Below are 15,259 nucleotides of genomic sequence, written 5' to 3' on the forward strand. Positions count from 1 at the left end.
TTAAAAACAAAAAAATTTTAATTTAATTAATATTCAATCTTAAGTTTGGGCAGATTTTATTAGATATGTTACTCGAATTATTTAAGATACAATTTAGGGACATTATTCATCAAAGTAATTCGTTGTTTAATCCAAAAAAATACTACAATTTAAAAACATCGACCTTGACTTGTGGCGCACAGCATCGCCGTGTGTGAAGTTACGTCCACGAACGATTAATAAGAACGCAAAGTCAGTCACCCCTAAAATAACTTTTAAGAGCTGTATCCTCTTTTTCTTCTCTTATCTCTGCATATCTTTTCTTTAATTTATTGTTACGAGAAGAGAGACAGAGAGAGAGAGAGAGAGAGAGAGAGAGAGAGAGAGAGAGAGAGAGAGAAGTAATATAGTATATTAATTTTCCATTATATTTTGTAATTTTACATTAATCTTATACATTAGCTTTTTGTTTATTCGATTCTGATATTTTATAATTTAATATTTTATATTTTATTAAAAATTGTAAATTATCCGTTAATTCAAAAATTTTAAGAAATATAATAAATATCATATTCTCTCTCTCTCTCTCTCTCCCTCTCTCGCTCTCTCTGTTTCGCTTCCATCTTTCTCTCTTCTGGGTTGTTGCAATTAACTGCAGCGTAATTAAAATATTTGAAATTGCTCGTTCTCGGTCGTAAAACGCGTTTTCTGCGTGCCGAAACATTGGTATAACTGTATGCTCTTTACTCGACATCGACAACGCGAGGAAGTAGACGAGGAAGCCAAAGAAAGAGAAAGAGGGAAATATGCTGGGTGATTAACGCAGACGTTAATGAACGCCGCTGCCCAGCCGCCGTTCCACAGGACGTTGGTATCGATTCGACTGCGCGACAGGAAACAAAGCTCTCGACATAGATCCCGGGTCACTATAAAATATACAAATGCTGCACCAAACAAAGCCTGCGTCAAATCATGCGAAAAAAAAAAACAAGAAAATAAATTTTTTTGATAAAATAGTTAAAAGAATTAATTTTCGATAAAAATAAATATAAAGAACTTGGTTAAGAAAAAAGAAAGATTACAAAAAAAAAATTAGAAATTCAAATATGTAACAATAATAAAACAATTCATAAGATACGTAAGTTTTAATGTTAATTACAATAACATAGCTATTAAAATTAGAAAGTGGTTTTCTTTGAAATAAAAATAATTTTCGAAACAACTACTAAATACATGTTATAATCGTATTATGTCAAAATATTGGAATAATGTAAAAACTTTCTGTGTGAGTGTTAATATATAAAAGCTTCTTAAGTTTTCATTAACTTTTGATATGTATTTCTCATCATTTAAAGGTGCACTGTAATCTGATTTAACGGTTTTATTGAACTGTAATAACTTGATCGCGGTCGAAAACCATCAAGAAACGAGTCCTGAGGTCGTAAGTTAAATTTAAGCCGAATTGCGCTTAAAAATTTTCTTCCAACGTTCTGTGTTATTAAATCTAAAACGTTCCTACTCATTTATGTAATATATCCTCGACTCATAAAAGTTGATCAACATGGAAGAATCAGTAATTAAGTCGGGAAGGCTCCAATTGCACACATCGCGTGTTACGCATCGCTAATTGGCTAATTTAAAAATAAAATATTCTCATTGGTAAAACAGCGAAAAATTACTAGGCACCAGTTAATGAGTGGTGTGTGCAATCGGGATTGTAGGCAAACGGAATCCTCCCAATTAAGTCGATGTTAAAATTAATTCAACTTTATATCAGTCATTGATAAACATGCTGCATAAATAATATTTAGAAAATATAAAATTGATTATGGTCTTGAATAATGATATTATAATTATTGATAAAGCTATGATTCCAAATTATCAAATCATGATAAATAAGTATCACCGATTACTATAACAGATCTTGTATATATCTACAGAAAATCCTCAGAGATTCGTACATCACCATTTTACCGACGTTAGGCTATACAGTAAACTGATAGTCGGTTTCAGAAGGTCGGATTGCGAATAGTCTCCGTAGTCGGTAATGGTTTATGGTTACCCATTAATGGTATGGTAAAGAGGATTAGAAATTTTAAAAATAAAAAAGTGGATCTAAATAAGGCAAAGATTATGAAGAAAAAAAATTTTAAATACATATAAGTTTAAAAGATCTTAAACGTTAAAACTTTAAAAACTTCAGAAACTCTTATAAAAAATTTTATAATTTAAAAAAAGTTCTATAATCTAAATAGAAAAAAAATATAAATTCAAATGTAAATTTCAAAAATCAACCAAACTCGACAATTTAAAAAGTATTAAAACAAAATGTTTAGATCTTGAAAGTTTGCTTGTTTATAACAATAAAAAATAACCCAAATATTTGAAAATCCAAAATTTCTTAAAAGTCAATTAAGATTTTATAAATTTGAGAAACAAAAATTTCAAAGTTTTTTTCACAGTTTCAAACATTCTGAGATCTATTTTTAAAGGTTCTCAAAGTTATACATATTCTTTTCAACTTAATGCCTTCATCATTAGATGATCATTATGATAATCGATTTTTCTGCCGAAAGTGATTTACCTGGGCATATCCTGTAGCTGCTTGGCTCGCTGTTTGTAGCGTGACAGGGCGAAGAGCAAAGCCAGTACCGGCCACAGGGTTGATCCTGCTGCCAATTCACCCGGGTTCACAGCACCTACATCCGCCCCCAGAGCCCGCAGTGCTCCCACGCACAAACTCACGTTTTCAACCTGTAACACGTACAACACAATGCGAAGCTTTGTTATTGATCGTCTTTTAGTTTCATAACATGTGATACTTACAGCTTTTCTTGTAAAACTTTATACATTTTTTATTCTTAATAATTAAATTATTCTCTTTTCGCTAAAGTCAAAATTTCAAAGTTGATTTCCAAATTATTAAGTTAAATGTCCAATGTTATATTTCGATCGTAATATATAAAATATAATATGTATTTGAATTTTTTTCAATATAACCAGAAAGTTCTCTTATTATTTCTTTATCAGTGAAGATGCAAATTTCAAAAATAGTTTTCGACACCTAACAAGAATCAGTTTTGCTGTTTCGGTCAGAGACCGAATATAGGTATAGATAACATCCTCTACAGTGAAGAGGAATAGGAGAGGAAAGGTGGAAGAGTATAGTATGTCCTCGACTAGGTGCATACAAAAGCCCTTGCTGGCTTTTCACACAGTACACCACACGATACATATAACGCAAGAGTGAAACGTGACCGCCGTGATCATGGCTACCTTACACACGCGTGCCCACCGACCTCCCGTTTCCATTGTTTCTGATCCCGGCTTTTGCCCAGAAAACGAGCCGTGCCAAGGCATGAAGGCACTATAGGGTAGTACGAGAAAGAGCCGATGACTCACCTGGTCACGGAAACGTAGATATTACTCTATTAATTTAATCATAAAGTTCATTACAAGAAAATTAGAAAGCGTTAATAAGAAAATAAAAGAAAATAAAGAAATGATTTAGAAGTTAGAGACACTAAATTCAAGAATTCATATTGATATATCTATAATTATAATGATATTTCATAAGAAATTGAAAATTATTTAATTTCGCATTAAAAAATTAGCTATACAAGTAAGACAAATTTAACTACACAGTAACATTTATTCACGCCATTTATTCAGTTGTAGAATTTAAATTAGAACTCCGGTTTAATTAAAAAACTTCAACCAAAAGAATTATGTAAAGAATAACTGATATTAAAAATTAAATAGAATATGATAGAATTAAAATTAAAGTATGAGAAATATAAAATATTTTGTAATTCATTTATAATTGTCGGACCTTCACTCTGTCTTAATCGCTTCCTTTGACAACTTAATCGGAATGCGTCATGTCACGCTACAAGCCTTCGTTTTTTTAAGTTAGAAAAAAAAAAAGAGAGAAAGCGAGAGGAACAGATATTAAACGTTGTATTATCGAGACTTGAATCCTTATCACGATCCATTAGTCTTGAAAAAGGATATCTCCAGAAAGAGCCGCAGCTCATCGCAAAAGGCGAAGTTCACCACGAGTAGTTCCAAGTTATCCTGGTGAGATGACAACCGTAAATGGCGATGATGCTTTTTAATGCATTCCGCTATCTCCTCCTTACTGAATGTGTAAAAGGATCATTGTAAAGAACAGCGTGTGTGGTTCGTGCTGTATTTAATTGCGATTCAGAATTACGCATTTCTTCAATCAGTTTCAGTAAAATTTTCAGTTCGACACTTGAAAATTTTAATCTGCCATTTCGATTTTAATTGAATATTTAAGTTTTGATACATGTACAATATCTTGAATAATACAATTTATAATTGGCAGTTAGAAATTAGATTCATCTTATCACGTATTTGAGAAATTTATTATTTTTAAAAGTGGAAAACTATTCTCATTATATGTGTGTGTGTGTGTGTGTGTGTGTGCGTGTGTGTGTAAAGTAACTATCTTTGCTGATTACAATAAAGCAAATGCCAATTTTCTACTTCGATTTTATCGATTGCAGTAAGTATTGCTTTTAAGTATATTAAAATTTAATGTATACAATTTTATCATTAACATTTATCTTGCTAATAAATTGGTTTTTAAATATCACAAGAGAGGTTTCTAAATTGCTTCATAAAACAAAAATATATAATTTAGAAAAGAATGACAATTCGCTAAAAATCGGAATTAATTAAATGCCGATACAAATATACGTTAGTATTTACAAGTTACAAGTATCTGCGAGTTACAATCCCCTTTAAAATACCCCTGGGGCCTGCGAGTCCCAGAGAAAAAGAAGAGAGAAGGAAAAAAAAGAGAAAGAGAGAGGTCGAGGTCCAGATATGGTGGGAGATGTCCTCTTATGGTAACGTCTTCGCGTGTGCGGTTCACGAGGGAGAAAACGAACAAGAGAAAAGGAGTGCCATAGAAGGACTCTTTTTTTCTTTATACATCTTTTTAATCTTTTATATCAGGAATAACAAAATATAAAATAATATGTTGTATTTATCTATTCATTCCTGAGGAAACTACTATAAAGAAACATGAACAATATTTTAAAAACTAACAACATTAATTTATAAAAAATATTTAACATAGATATGGCAGATTATATTGTCATAATTTGTTACTAAAATTTTTCTTTTCTTATTATTATAGTTATAATTAAATAACTGTAAGTACAAGAGCTTATACATTGAACTTATTATAACAAATACAGTTAGAATCCTGAGAATCTGTTCATTTTGTTTTCAAATTCTTAGAAATGTGCTTAATTAGTGTAGTTTCTTTTTTAATAACTCTTTCATTAATGTTTCTTTATAAAATTTTTTTGCAAAATTAATAAATCAATTACAAAAAAGATTAACAAATAATTTAAAGAGTTGCTTAATATAATGCTTAATGAATTGGAAACATACACACAACATCTATTTTGTGAAAGTAGCAAAATGGCGTTACAGAAAACATTATACGCTTTTTGATACAATCCCTAATAATGGACTACGTGGATGGACAAAATATTTTTAGATTACTCGTGTCTTATTCAAGACTCTTCCCATCGAATAGCTAAATAGTCATCGCCCTTTATTTATTTTCTTGTTGCAAAACCAGGTATAATCTATGCTGTACTGCAATTATATCAAAGAAAGTTTCCAAAAGTAACTAAACATTAAATACAGGTATAGAAATATAGAAAATCATTTCTCGTGTTTTCGAATAAATATTTGACATTTTAATGAGTGAATAAAAGACTAAATAGCAGTATAAATGATTTATATGTATAGATATTAAATTTCTTTGACGTATTTCCACAATTAATTTTCAAAGATAATCAATTGCAATTAATTATTATAACAATTTAATAATGTAATATTTAAAATATCCCACAACGTAAAATTAATTTTATATCTATAATTAAAATGCATTTAAATCGCACGTAATAAAATTCGCAATTAGAGATTGTGGTTCGTAGAATTCAGGATAAATTTCCTGGAAACTTCTTTGCCAAACGAACGCGATTTAACGTAGTGGTTTGAGAAAGAGCGAAAGGGAATTCCTGGCGAGGTTAACCTGATTTTCTAAGACATCTCTGAGAGAGAGAGAGAGAGAGAGAGAGAGAGAGAGAGAGAGAGAGAAGATGCACAATGTCCGCACGACATCCCGGAAATGGAAGCGGCAGCTGGACGTCCCGACGCTCGCGCTCGTTAAAATCTGCAATTAGCGCGATCCTTCAGCTTCGAAACGGCGAAACGAATCCAGTGTTCGGTCAGCAGATCTAATTGATTACACTTGCTAATGGACATACTAAGTCCAGAATTGCGTATGCTTAAATATGCGGAAATATATCTTTTTTTAAATTTATTAGGATATTTAACTATTAAAAAGTATTCAATTATTATAAATATTATAAGTCTCAATTAAGAAATGTAATTAATATAGCATAGTATTAATATTCAATAAAACTATTTATTGGTATAAAATTAAATCGTAAATACTAATAAGAGAATTTATCACCTATTAAAAGCTTAAATGAAACAAACAAATCTATATATATAAATTAATTCGCTTAATTTCATAAGCGTGTTTTTCATCAATAAAGTTTAAATGAAGCTATATATGTGAAGTTATATAAAGTAGACTCGTCACTTCGTGACGCGTTAATTGTTTGATTTACAGCATTACGGAGGAATTTAATTAATGCCATACTGTCATCTTTTATGGAATTTCCAAAAGTTGGATCGACGGCCCTTTTATTCGAGGCAAAAAAAGAATTTAACTGGAAGTGTGGCGGATCAATTTCGTGATTAGTACAGATTACCGTTCGCTTTGCGGGTTTTAATTAAAACCATTGCTGAGAACGTGCTTAAATTTAGCCCACATTGTAGCATGAATTTCTCGCCAAAGAAAATTATTTACAACCTATTTGGCACTCATTCTCGTCAAAACTTAAAAATCAATAGTAAAATAATGAGTATGCAATTTTCATTGAACTAAAGCAAGATTAAAAAGTTAACTCTAAGGATAAAAATCTGAGGATAATAAAATAATAATTAAATTAACAATAACATTATAAATTATATATATATAAAAAAAATTTCGTTCTTGTTATATAAAAGACCTATATTATGTGTCAAAATAAATGTGTTTAGACATCTAAAAATATAAAATTCTAAATATCTGGGAATTCCCATGCTGTTAAAATTAGAAAATCTGAATCTCTAAAGTCGAGATACAAAAGAATTTCTTCTAAGTTTTATATATAAAAATGAAAAAGTTTCCAGGATCTGATTACAAAATTAAAAGATAGAAAAGTTGCAATACCATCAAAATTCCGAGTCACCCGGTGTAATCCAGTAGGGCCCAAACAAGTCAGCTTAATGGTTACAACGACCGACAGAATTCGCGGAATGTATAACGGGAGCATGATAATCTGTGGCGAAAAATGAACGGTTCATGAACGGCTTCGAAAAGCCGAACGATCTCGTAATAATCGTTCAGGCATTCTTAGCAAATCGTGCGTATTAATCGCGCAAAATAATCCTGGAAATGTAAGGATTAATTTAGAAAAGGCGATATCGAAAAGTTTTGAAATAGAAAGTTTTTAAAGATGAAATTTGAGCAATTTATTTTCTATCAATCTCTGTAAAACAATTATGTTCGTTTATTATAATTTTTTTCAAAGTGTATGAGATTCTTGTGTGGTGAGACATCCTCGAAGATATCCTCGACTTTCAAGAACTCATGAATTCTGTGAAATTTAGATTGTAAAAAAAAATTTATCGGCTATTCCGCGATCCTGCCAGTTCAATTCAGGTATCGGAATTTCAAAACTTCCGGCTTCTCAAAACCTTCAGTCTCTCGCTTCCATTTATGTTCACTGGAACTCAATTTATTTGTCAATAAAATTTCGCGAACATTGACGTCTCGAAATTGAGTAATTCTGATTACGATGATGCTTTTTTCCGTGTGCGTCAAAAAAAAAAAAAAACCCCAGAAACGATATTCCGATGTGGGACCATATAATAATCGCTCGAAGGTCCGCCGGGTCTTTTGGAAAGAGTCGCGTTACCGTATCAACCTCGTGCGTATGTGTACGCGTGCTCTCGAATCGAAGCTCACCTTGAATCTCGTTTCGAGACGCCGACGCGCTACGTACGATCGGGCAACGACTTACGGTAAAAATCCGCGCGCCACGCCGATGAGAATCGCGCACAGCGCATACAATAACCAATGATAACGATCGCAGAAACTGCAATTCGCTGCTGCAACGCGCAGTAACTCGCGGACTGCAACGTGTGCACACACGTGTCACCAAGCCTAACTGACCTTCGGCTTCTAGCAAAACTAATTTTGCACTGTGCAACGACTGTATCCGTTTCGTGTCAATAAACACACTATATAAATAATGTTGCAAAATATTTACAAGATGTACGTCTCACAAATCTATCAAATTTTCTTAAATTAATGAAGAACGATAATAAAAAAAAATATTCGCCAAACCAAGAATAATTTTAGAAATTGAAATAAAAGCAGAGAGAAGGAAGATTTTTATCTTTTATGTTTTAAGAAAAAATTTCTTTTAATCTACTTGTACTTATGTTAAAAAAATCTCTTAAAAGATAAAAATTTGGAATTTGGCTTAATTTTTCCAATCGAGACTAACACCGCAACGTTTGACTTTGATTTTATTTTAAAATGTTTAAAGTATTATATATAATAGATATTTTTTAAAATTTATAAAAATATCATTAATGTCTCCTCTCTCCTGCCAGTATAGTGACGTGTAATTATCTTCAAGAATTTTCTTAAAATTCATAATTCTTCGCATTGAAATTCATTCGTCTCAACTCTAATCTATTCAACATTACTTTCATATGCAAAAGTGCGAGACGTTGCGCGAGATTCGCAGAGATTATGCGCGAAGATTCGTGACTACATCGTACGTCTGATTCTCCATTTTCGGTACCGTTAAAAGACTACTCCTGTGCCCATGCCTTTCTATCTCGATCTCCTACCGCAATTTGATCGGACGTGCGTTGAAATTCGCAAGAGCACGGATGACTCGATCCTTCGACGAAAAACTGACTCCCGCGACTCACCAGAACTCGTTAAAACGAACGTACGTCTAGAATTGTAACTACATCTCAGTCGTTCAAAAAGGAAAAGACTAAATTTTATTCGCTCTTTCTCTCTCTCTCTCTTCTTTTGAAATTATTTTGAAACTATCTTCTTGAAATTATTTATCGTTAATAATAATTATTTGTTTAAATACGAAAGAACTTTAAAATTAATTTATATTGAATTTATTTAGTTTTAATTAAATTATATATTATATAACATAAAAATTTAATTAACTGACTTCGTAACGTTAACAATCTTTTTTTATTATAAATTATTAATTTATTAAATTTTTAGAGAAATAAATAAAAAAATATATATGTAGAAAAACGAAGTTACGACAGCTATATAATTGTATATACGAAAATTCGTCACAATTCGATATGATGATAAAAATAAAAATTTATTTTACTTCTAATTGCATTCTCTTTGCACAGCCAATCCATCGAATCTCAAAACGTATCGTTAATTTTCGTGAAATCAACTGAACCACAATGATTTCCGACAAAGCTTTCGCAATACAATATCAACAGAATCGCAATCACCGTGTAACAGCAAATTCGCATACGCGAAATACCGCGAATCGACGATCGCGCTAATTGCAATCATTGCTTACGGCACATACACGGTGAGTGTATAATCGGTGCGTAAATTTCGGATTCGAATCGCTTGAGGCGTGGAATTTACGCCTTGCGAAAAGAGCAGCAAAATTATAATAAATTGTTAGTGCAGAGATCTAGAGATAGATAGATACATCAATTGCGATCCCGCGTCTATCTGTGTACGATGTAGTTTGTCTGATGGATATCGAGCGGTTCGTGATTGCAGTGCGATGCTCACTAGCGATGCTTGACGCGCGCGGTATGCGTGTACAGAATGATTTACGGGGTCGAATAGTTGAAATAGTTGTAGGAGAGGCGATAAGAAGGGTGTTTTTGATTTCATCTAGAATATATTATTGTATATATAAAGCGTTTTGTTTTTGTCTCAATTTTTAAAAATTGAGAAATAAATTACATATAAATCTGTAATCTGACATCACTGTTAATATATCAATAACATATAATGTGAATTGTAATATGGACACAACGAATGTAACATAAATAAGCAATTTTTTTTTTTTATACCTCGTAGAAAGTAAAACCTAATCACTTTTTGCTACAATTATTGCTAATATTGCTGCATTATGTATAGGTACGCGTGTGTATGTGTGTGTATGTGAATGCTGTTGAACGCAAGACAGGATAATTGTCTATTTTCCCACTTCAAGGCTGCGTCATAATAAGTATACCTGCAATTTTCCGTGGCGGCGGAAGTCGGTAACAATTTACGCGAGAAATCACGGCGAAGACGCAGGTACGCAACCGCAGGTATCATGAAGAATATGGCATATACTACAAATATGACATGTACAGTAGCAATGCACATCGAGGGCGACACTGCGATTGGCCGGCGTGTACCTCGCCACTTATGCAATTTACTTTACGCTCGTTTTAAGAGGCAATTTGACATTGCCGATCTCGTGGTCGGTTACTAGCGTCGTCCAGGCCCGAACGGGCTCTGAACTCGTAAACGGCGATAATAATTTAATAAAACACACTCGCGGGTCACACGAAGTTGTCGTTTACTTCCCATTCGCTCACACGATTTGTTTAGCTTTCCTTTTTATAGCGCAAAATGGATTTGATTGAATTCAATTATTTATAAATGTAAGGGATCGACAATAAAAAATTGCACATTATAGGTAAATACATCATGGAGACATAATTTGGAAAAAAAAAAACGTAGTCTTTCGCGTGGGCGAACGTTCATCAGGTATATACAACTCTAAAGATGTTAGCTCACATAATTGATCTTATTTATTATTGAAAAAAATCTGATTGTAAGATTTTCAACATAAATTTAAAATAAAAAATGTTTTATTTGACCCTTAACATAACAAAATATAATTTATGCATTTCATTAAACTCTTAATCATATTTTATTACTAAATTGTACTAAATTAAGATTGCATTATTTATACTGTTAATGATACTATTTATCTAACTGTCCCTATTAATGTGCCTTTTAGCCAATTTGCTTATTACTGAATTAATTATTAAATATCGTAGCTTTAATTTTATCTGCTTGCAATCAACATCGGTTTTGCAACTACTTTTTCTTATAATATTTCTTTAATCTGAAAAATGTTAATACTTTATGATGCTGTTGACAAAATAGAAAACATGTTTTTGTCTCTATTAGTGAGTCCTCTAAGCAGCGATGGCCCTATTAATGCGCCCCCAATTTGTGTGCCTATCCACATTTGACTCATTTTAACATATAGTTACTAAAACAGGTAATAAATTTAAGCTAATTGTTTACATTAATATTACATAAGTCATTATTTCAATTATATATTTATTTCAAAGTACACTCATAACACAATACAGAACACTATAGGAGAACAAGCTTAATAAAATCTTGCGGTATTACTAGACTCACATAAATTCCTCATATCTTTCGAAAAATATTTAAAATACTTTAATACTCAAAAAATAAAATATTATCTTCGCTATCGCATGCATTAATAATTTAACTTAACAAAAAAAATATTTTTTCTTATTTATTCGTACTAGTTTTCTTTATGACTTATCGAAATACAAAAGCACGCTAATAGTTATCCTATGCTTAATACATCTGTTTCAATTCAGTATCTTTTATTAATATCACTATTAATAACTGTCCGCTTTATGTTAATGTAATCAGCTACGTTTCCTCGTGATTAAAGTTGTAGATTTTGATCGGGATATTTTCATCAGGAATGCATTCGTACAAGATAAACGATCTTGGAAAGAGTTTACTGGGTAGTCTAGCGAATGCGACGAATGCAATTCGGGTGTTAAGGGTCGAACTTAGTTAAGAGGAATCCACCACAGTATGTTGTCATCGTCGTCGCCGATTAACGGCCGCTTTATTAACTGCGCGCGAGTGTCGCTGCTTCTTTGACTGACAACTCAGCCCGTTCAATTTTATGAGTTAATGAGCTCGTCGTCCAAGCCTGCTCATTGCGAGCGAACAGTCGCAACACAGTCGACCTTCTGTGATTTTGCCGAGCCGTTATTTCGATTTCTCGTCTAGACTCGATTAACTGAATCCCGAAATATAAGATTAAGGCAGTCAACAAGCTAGCTTTATTATGTTCTTAGTGAATACAAACATCTATATCCGCAAGAAATTTTTGGTACAAGATGTGGAAGATGGCGTGTCATTCCCAATAAATAAAAATTATAATTTAAATTAACTATTATGAATAGCATGAAACGGAAGCGTAAGGTTTTCGAGAAAATTTTCTGTAGGATCAGAGACAAAATCTTTTCGAAGAGCAGAACTATTGATTGTGAAATTAGTTTCAGAGTATCTTACATCGTCAGGACTACCGGTATTCCGACGCCGTTAATCCTTTATAGCTTAATGCGACCTCGAAGCATATTGTACGAATCACTGGAGAGCAAAGAACTATAATACTAGTTTATTCGTTAATAGGTTTTTGGGTATTTAATTTTCTAACAAACAAAATTATAAAATATTTGAGAAATCTGTTTAAAAAATATATATATACTTAAAAATTAATACATTCAATTTGGAATATTACCATAATAATAAATTCATTAGAAATTTCTTACGACTACTACGAAGATGGATATTGATTCGCATCGAAGGGTAATCAGAAACTCTCGAGCGCTCGAATAATCGTTCGCGGAGATGAAAGCAAGTGCGAGCCATGCCGGATGATCGATAATTTTTTTTCATTCATAGAGAACAGAGTTACGAGAGAGCGAGATCAAGATCACGGGAAGTAAAACGGATCACCGCTTGGCACGTGCTACTGGAGCACTTATGGAACATTAACCGAGAAGACGGAGAACACACGCCCGGCATATCTGGGAAGTACTCGTATTTTGAACTTGCTTATATTCCAAACACGTGAATTAGTTTTTTAAATAGATATTTGTTTCGACAAATACAGATTCAGCAATCGCAAGTGAGAGAATTAGGTTTTCCACAAATCAGATGGCACATTAACGTCCGAAAACAGAAAGTGTTTAATTCCTAATTATAGGCTCAAGAGTGTTTCGATTATTTATAATATACGCATAAAATAAGAAGTCGAATGAGTGTGAGGAATTAGTAATTAGACTGATAGAGTTGAAATTAATAGAAAAGTCAATGTTACCTAACGATAACTTCTTCTGTGTTTCTTCATTAAATATAAAGTATAAAACGCACAGCGGGAAATTTGACCAATTAACTAATTACCATCGCGATAACAGAATTGCACAATGCGATAAGACTAATTGATTTATTTATTCACATAGTTCACGCGCTTTCTTTCTCGCTGTGAGAATCGATGCAGCATCCACACTGCTGGATCACTCGTAGGACACTAAGCGACGACAGCAGACAGAGAGAGCATACAGGGACACGAGGTCGAGGTAAGCCACCCCGCAATTGGCCGAGAAGGGGACCGCGTTAGCAGGCCTCGCAGAGAAGGTCGAAGGAGGAAGGAAGAAAGAGCAATCGACAGGTAGTGGGAGCGTGCTCCAAGTGTGGGAGCCCCGGAGAACTCAGGTATCCACGTGGTTCGCGGATTGTGAGTAGGGTCAGTTCATAGTATGCATGGTTAGGTAAGGTACTCATAATATCCCATCGAGAAATTAATTCATTTTATTGATACGATCATATTTAATCAAATGACTTAATCAAATTGTCTACGAATATCAATTTTCAAGATAACCGCTATTGACTGTAGATATGAAAAAAGAATGAAAAAATGGAAAAATTAATAAGACCGATCGAAAATTTTAAGATTTTATCTTAATTTCTCAGTTTAATATTTTTTTTTTGAATTTTCAGAGATTCTAAGAGATTCTGAAAGATTTCGCTTGAGATTCGCTAATTAAGTATATGAGAATCTTCGAAAGATTTTCTAATCAGTCATATTTTAATGCAAGATTCTGTAGGATCTTAGAATCTGAACTACGCGCACGTGTAAAAAAACCAGGAAGAGCACTGACCATTGCACCTTTTTCGATCCGCATATTTTCATCCAATTTACTCTGCATTGTGTATTCTGGGCATTACTGTAGGCGAGATCCGGGAGAGGCGAGGCTTTTTTTCCGCGGTCGACTCATTCACCAAGACATCCGCGAATCGAATTACTGAATCTTTCACGAACACACAGGCCGCTAGTCGACAATGTAACAGTTTATCGACTCGCGCGGGAACGTCATTAACTTTTGAAAACAGACGCGTTCGCTGACAAATGGCCGGAAATACCCAAAGTACGTTGCACTATTTTAAAATCCTCATTACACAAAGTCTGTTACTTTCTAAAGTATATATAAATATGATGAAAATTATTTACTTGCACGTACAGAGCTCATTAATTAATTTTAATTTTAATTTCTAATATATATATGTATGTAGGTGTCTGTTAAATAAGGTCGGAGCCGCATTGGGGGTGTAGAATGGGTCAAGAAGGACAAAAAATCTTATACCATTTTGTAATTTTACAGCGGACAAAATACAATTTTTATATTATACGAGGAAATAAATGGTTGCAATGTGATTAAAAGCATAAATTGTCGGAAATTTAAAGACGTAGAATGGACTGCGCGTAACGTTCGTAAGGGAAAATTGCATTCCGAATCATTTTGAATGATTCGCAACGTCACGTCAGCATGGAGGATGAATAGAGATGAGGTAGATGGTTACAAGAAGCGATTCTACGCGACCGGAGCTTAATTAAAGGAAGATGCATTGGATCGAAAATTGCATATCGTGTGGGTGCATTGTCTGCTTCTTTCTATTATACCAATCGTTAATTTCATGATGAATACAAAGGCACGATTACGCGCAGCAATTAATATTGATCGAGTAACACAACAGTGTTAGCGACCACACTTTTTGCAGAAGAAATCTTACGTGGGAAAATTGAGTTATTGTCAGATATCTGATGATTAATTCGATGATAGAAAGATCGTATTTTATTTCGAAAGAAAGGATAATCTAAAATGATGAATTCTTTCAATTTGGAATGAATTAATCAAAGAGAATTAATCTAGAACATTGATATATATTAAAATAGTATGATTTATAAATTATAAT

The 15,259-nt window shown here is 32.9% G+C and overlaps 1 protein-coding gene across 1 annotated transcript in view; it reads right to left on the reverse strand.

Annotated features, from left to right (window-relative positions):
- The window catches only part of LOC108745704 (protein sickie), a 113,342-nt gene that overhangs the window by 88,172 nt on the left and 9,911 nt on the right, over nucleotides 1-15,259 (reverse strand). The window contains exon 4 of the mRNA XM_018482012.1: nucleotides 2,564-2,733. Coding sequence (XP_018337514.1) covers nucleotides 2,564-2,733 — 170 coding nt within the window. The remainder of the gene's footprint in view (nucleotides 1-2,563; nucleotides 2,734-15,259) is intronic.

Source organism: Trachymyrmex septentrionalis, unplaced genomic scaffold, assembly GCF_001594115.1.
Source record: "Trachymyrmex septentrionalis isolate Tsep2-gDNA-1 unplaced genomic scaffold, Tsep1.0 scaffold148, whole genome shotgun sequence".
Classification (NCBI taxonomy): domain Eukaryota; kingdom Metazoa; phylum Arthropoda; class Insecta; order Hymenoptera; family Formicidae; genus Trachymyrmex; species Trachymyrmex septentrionalis.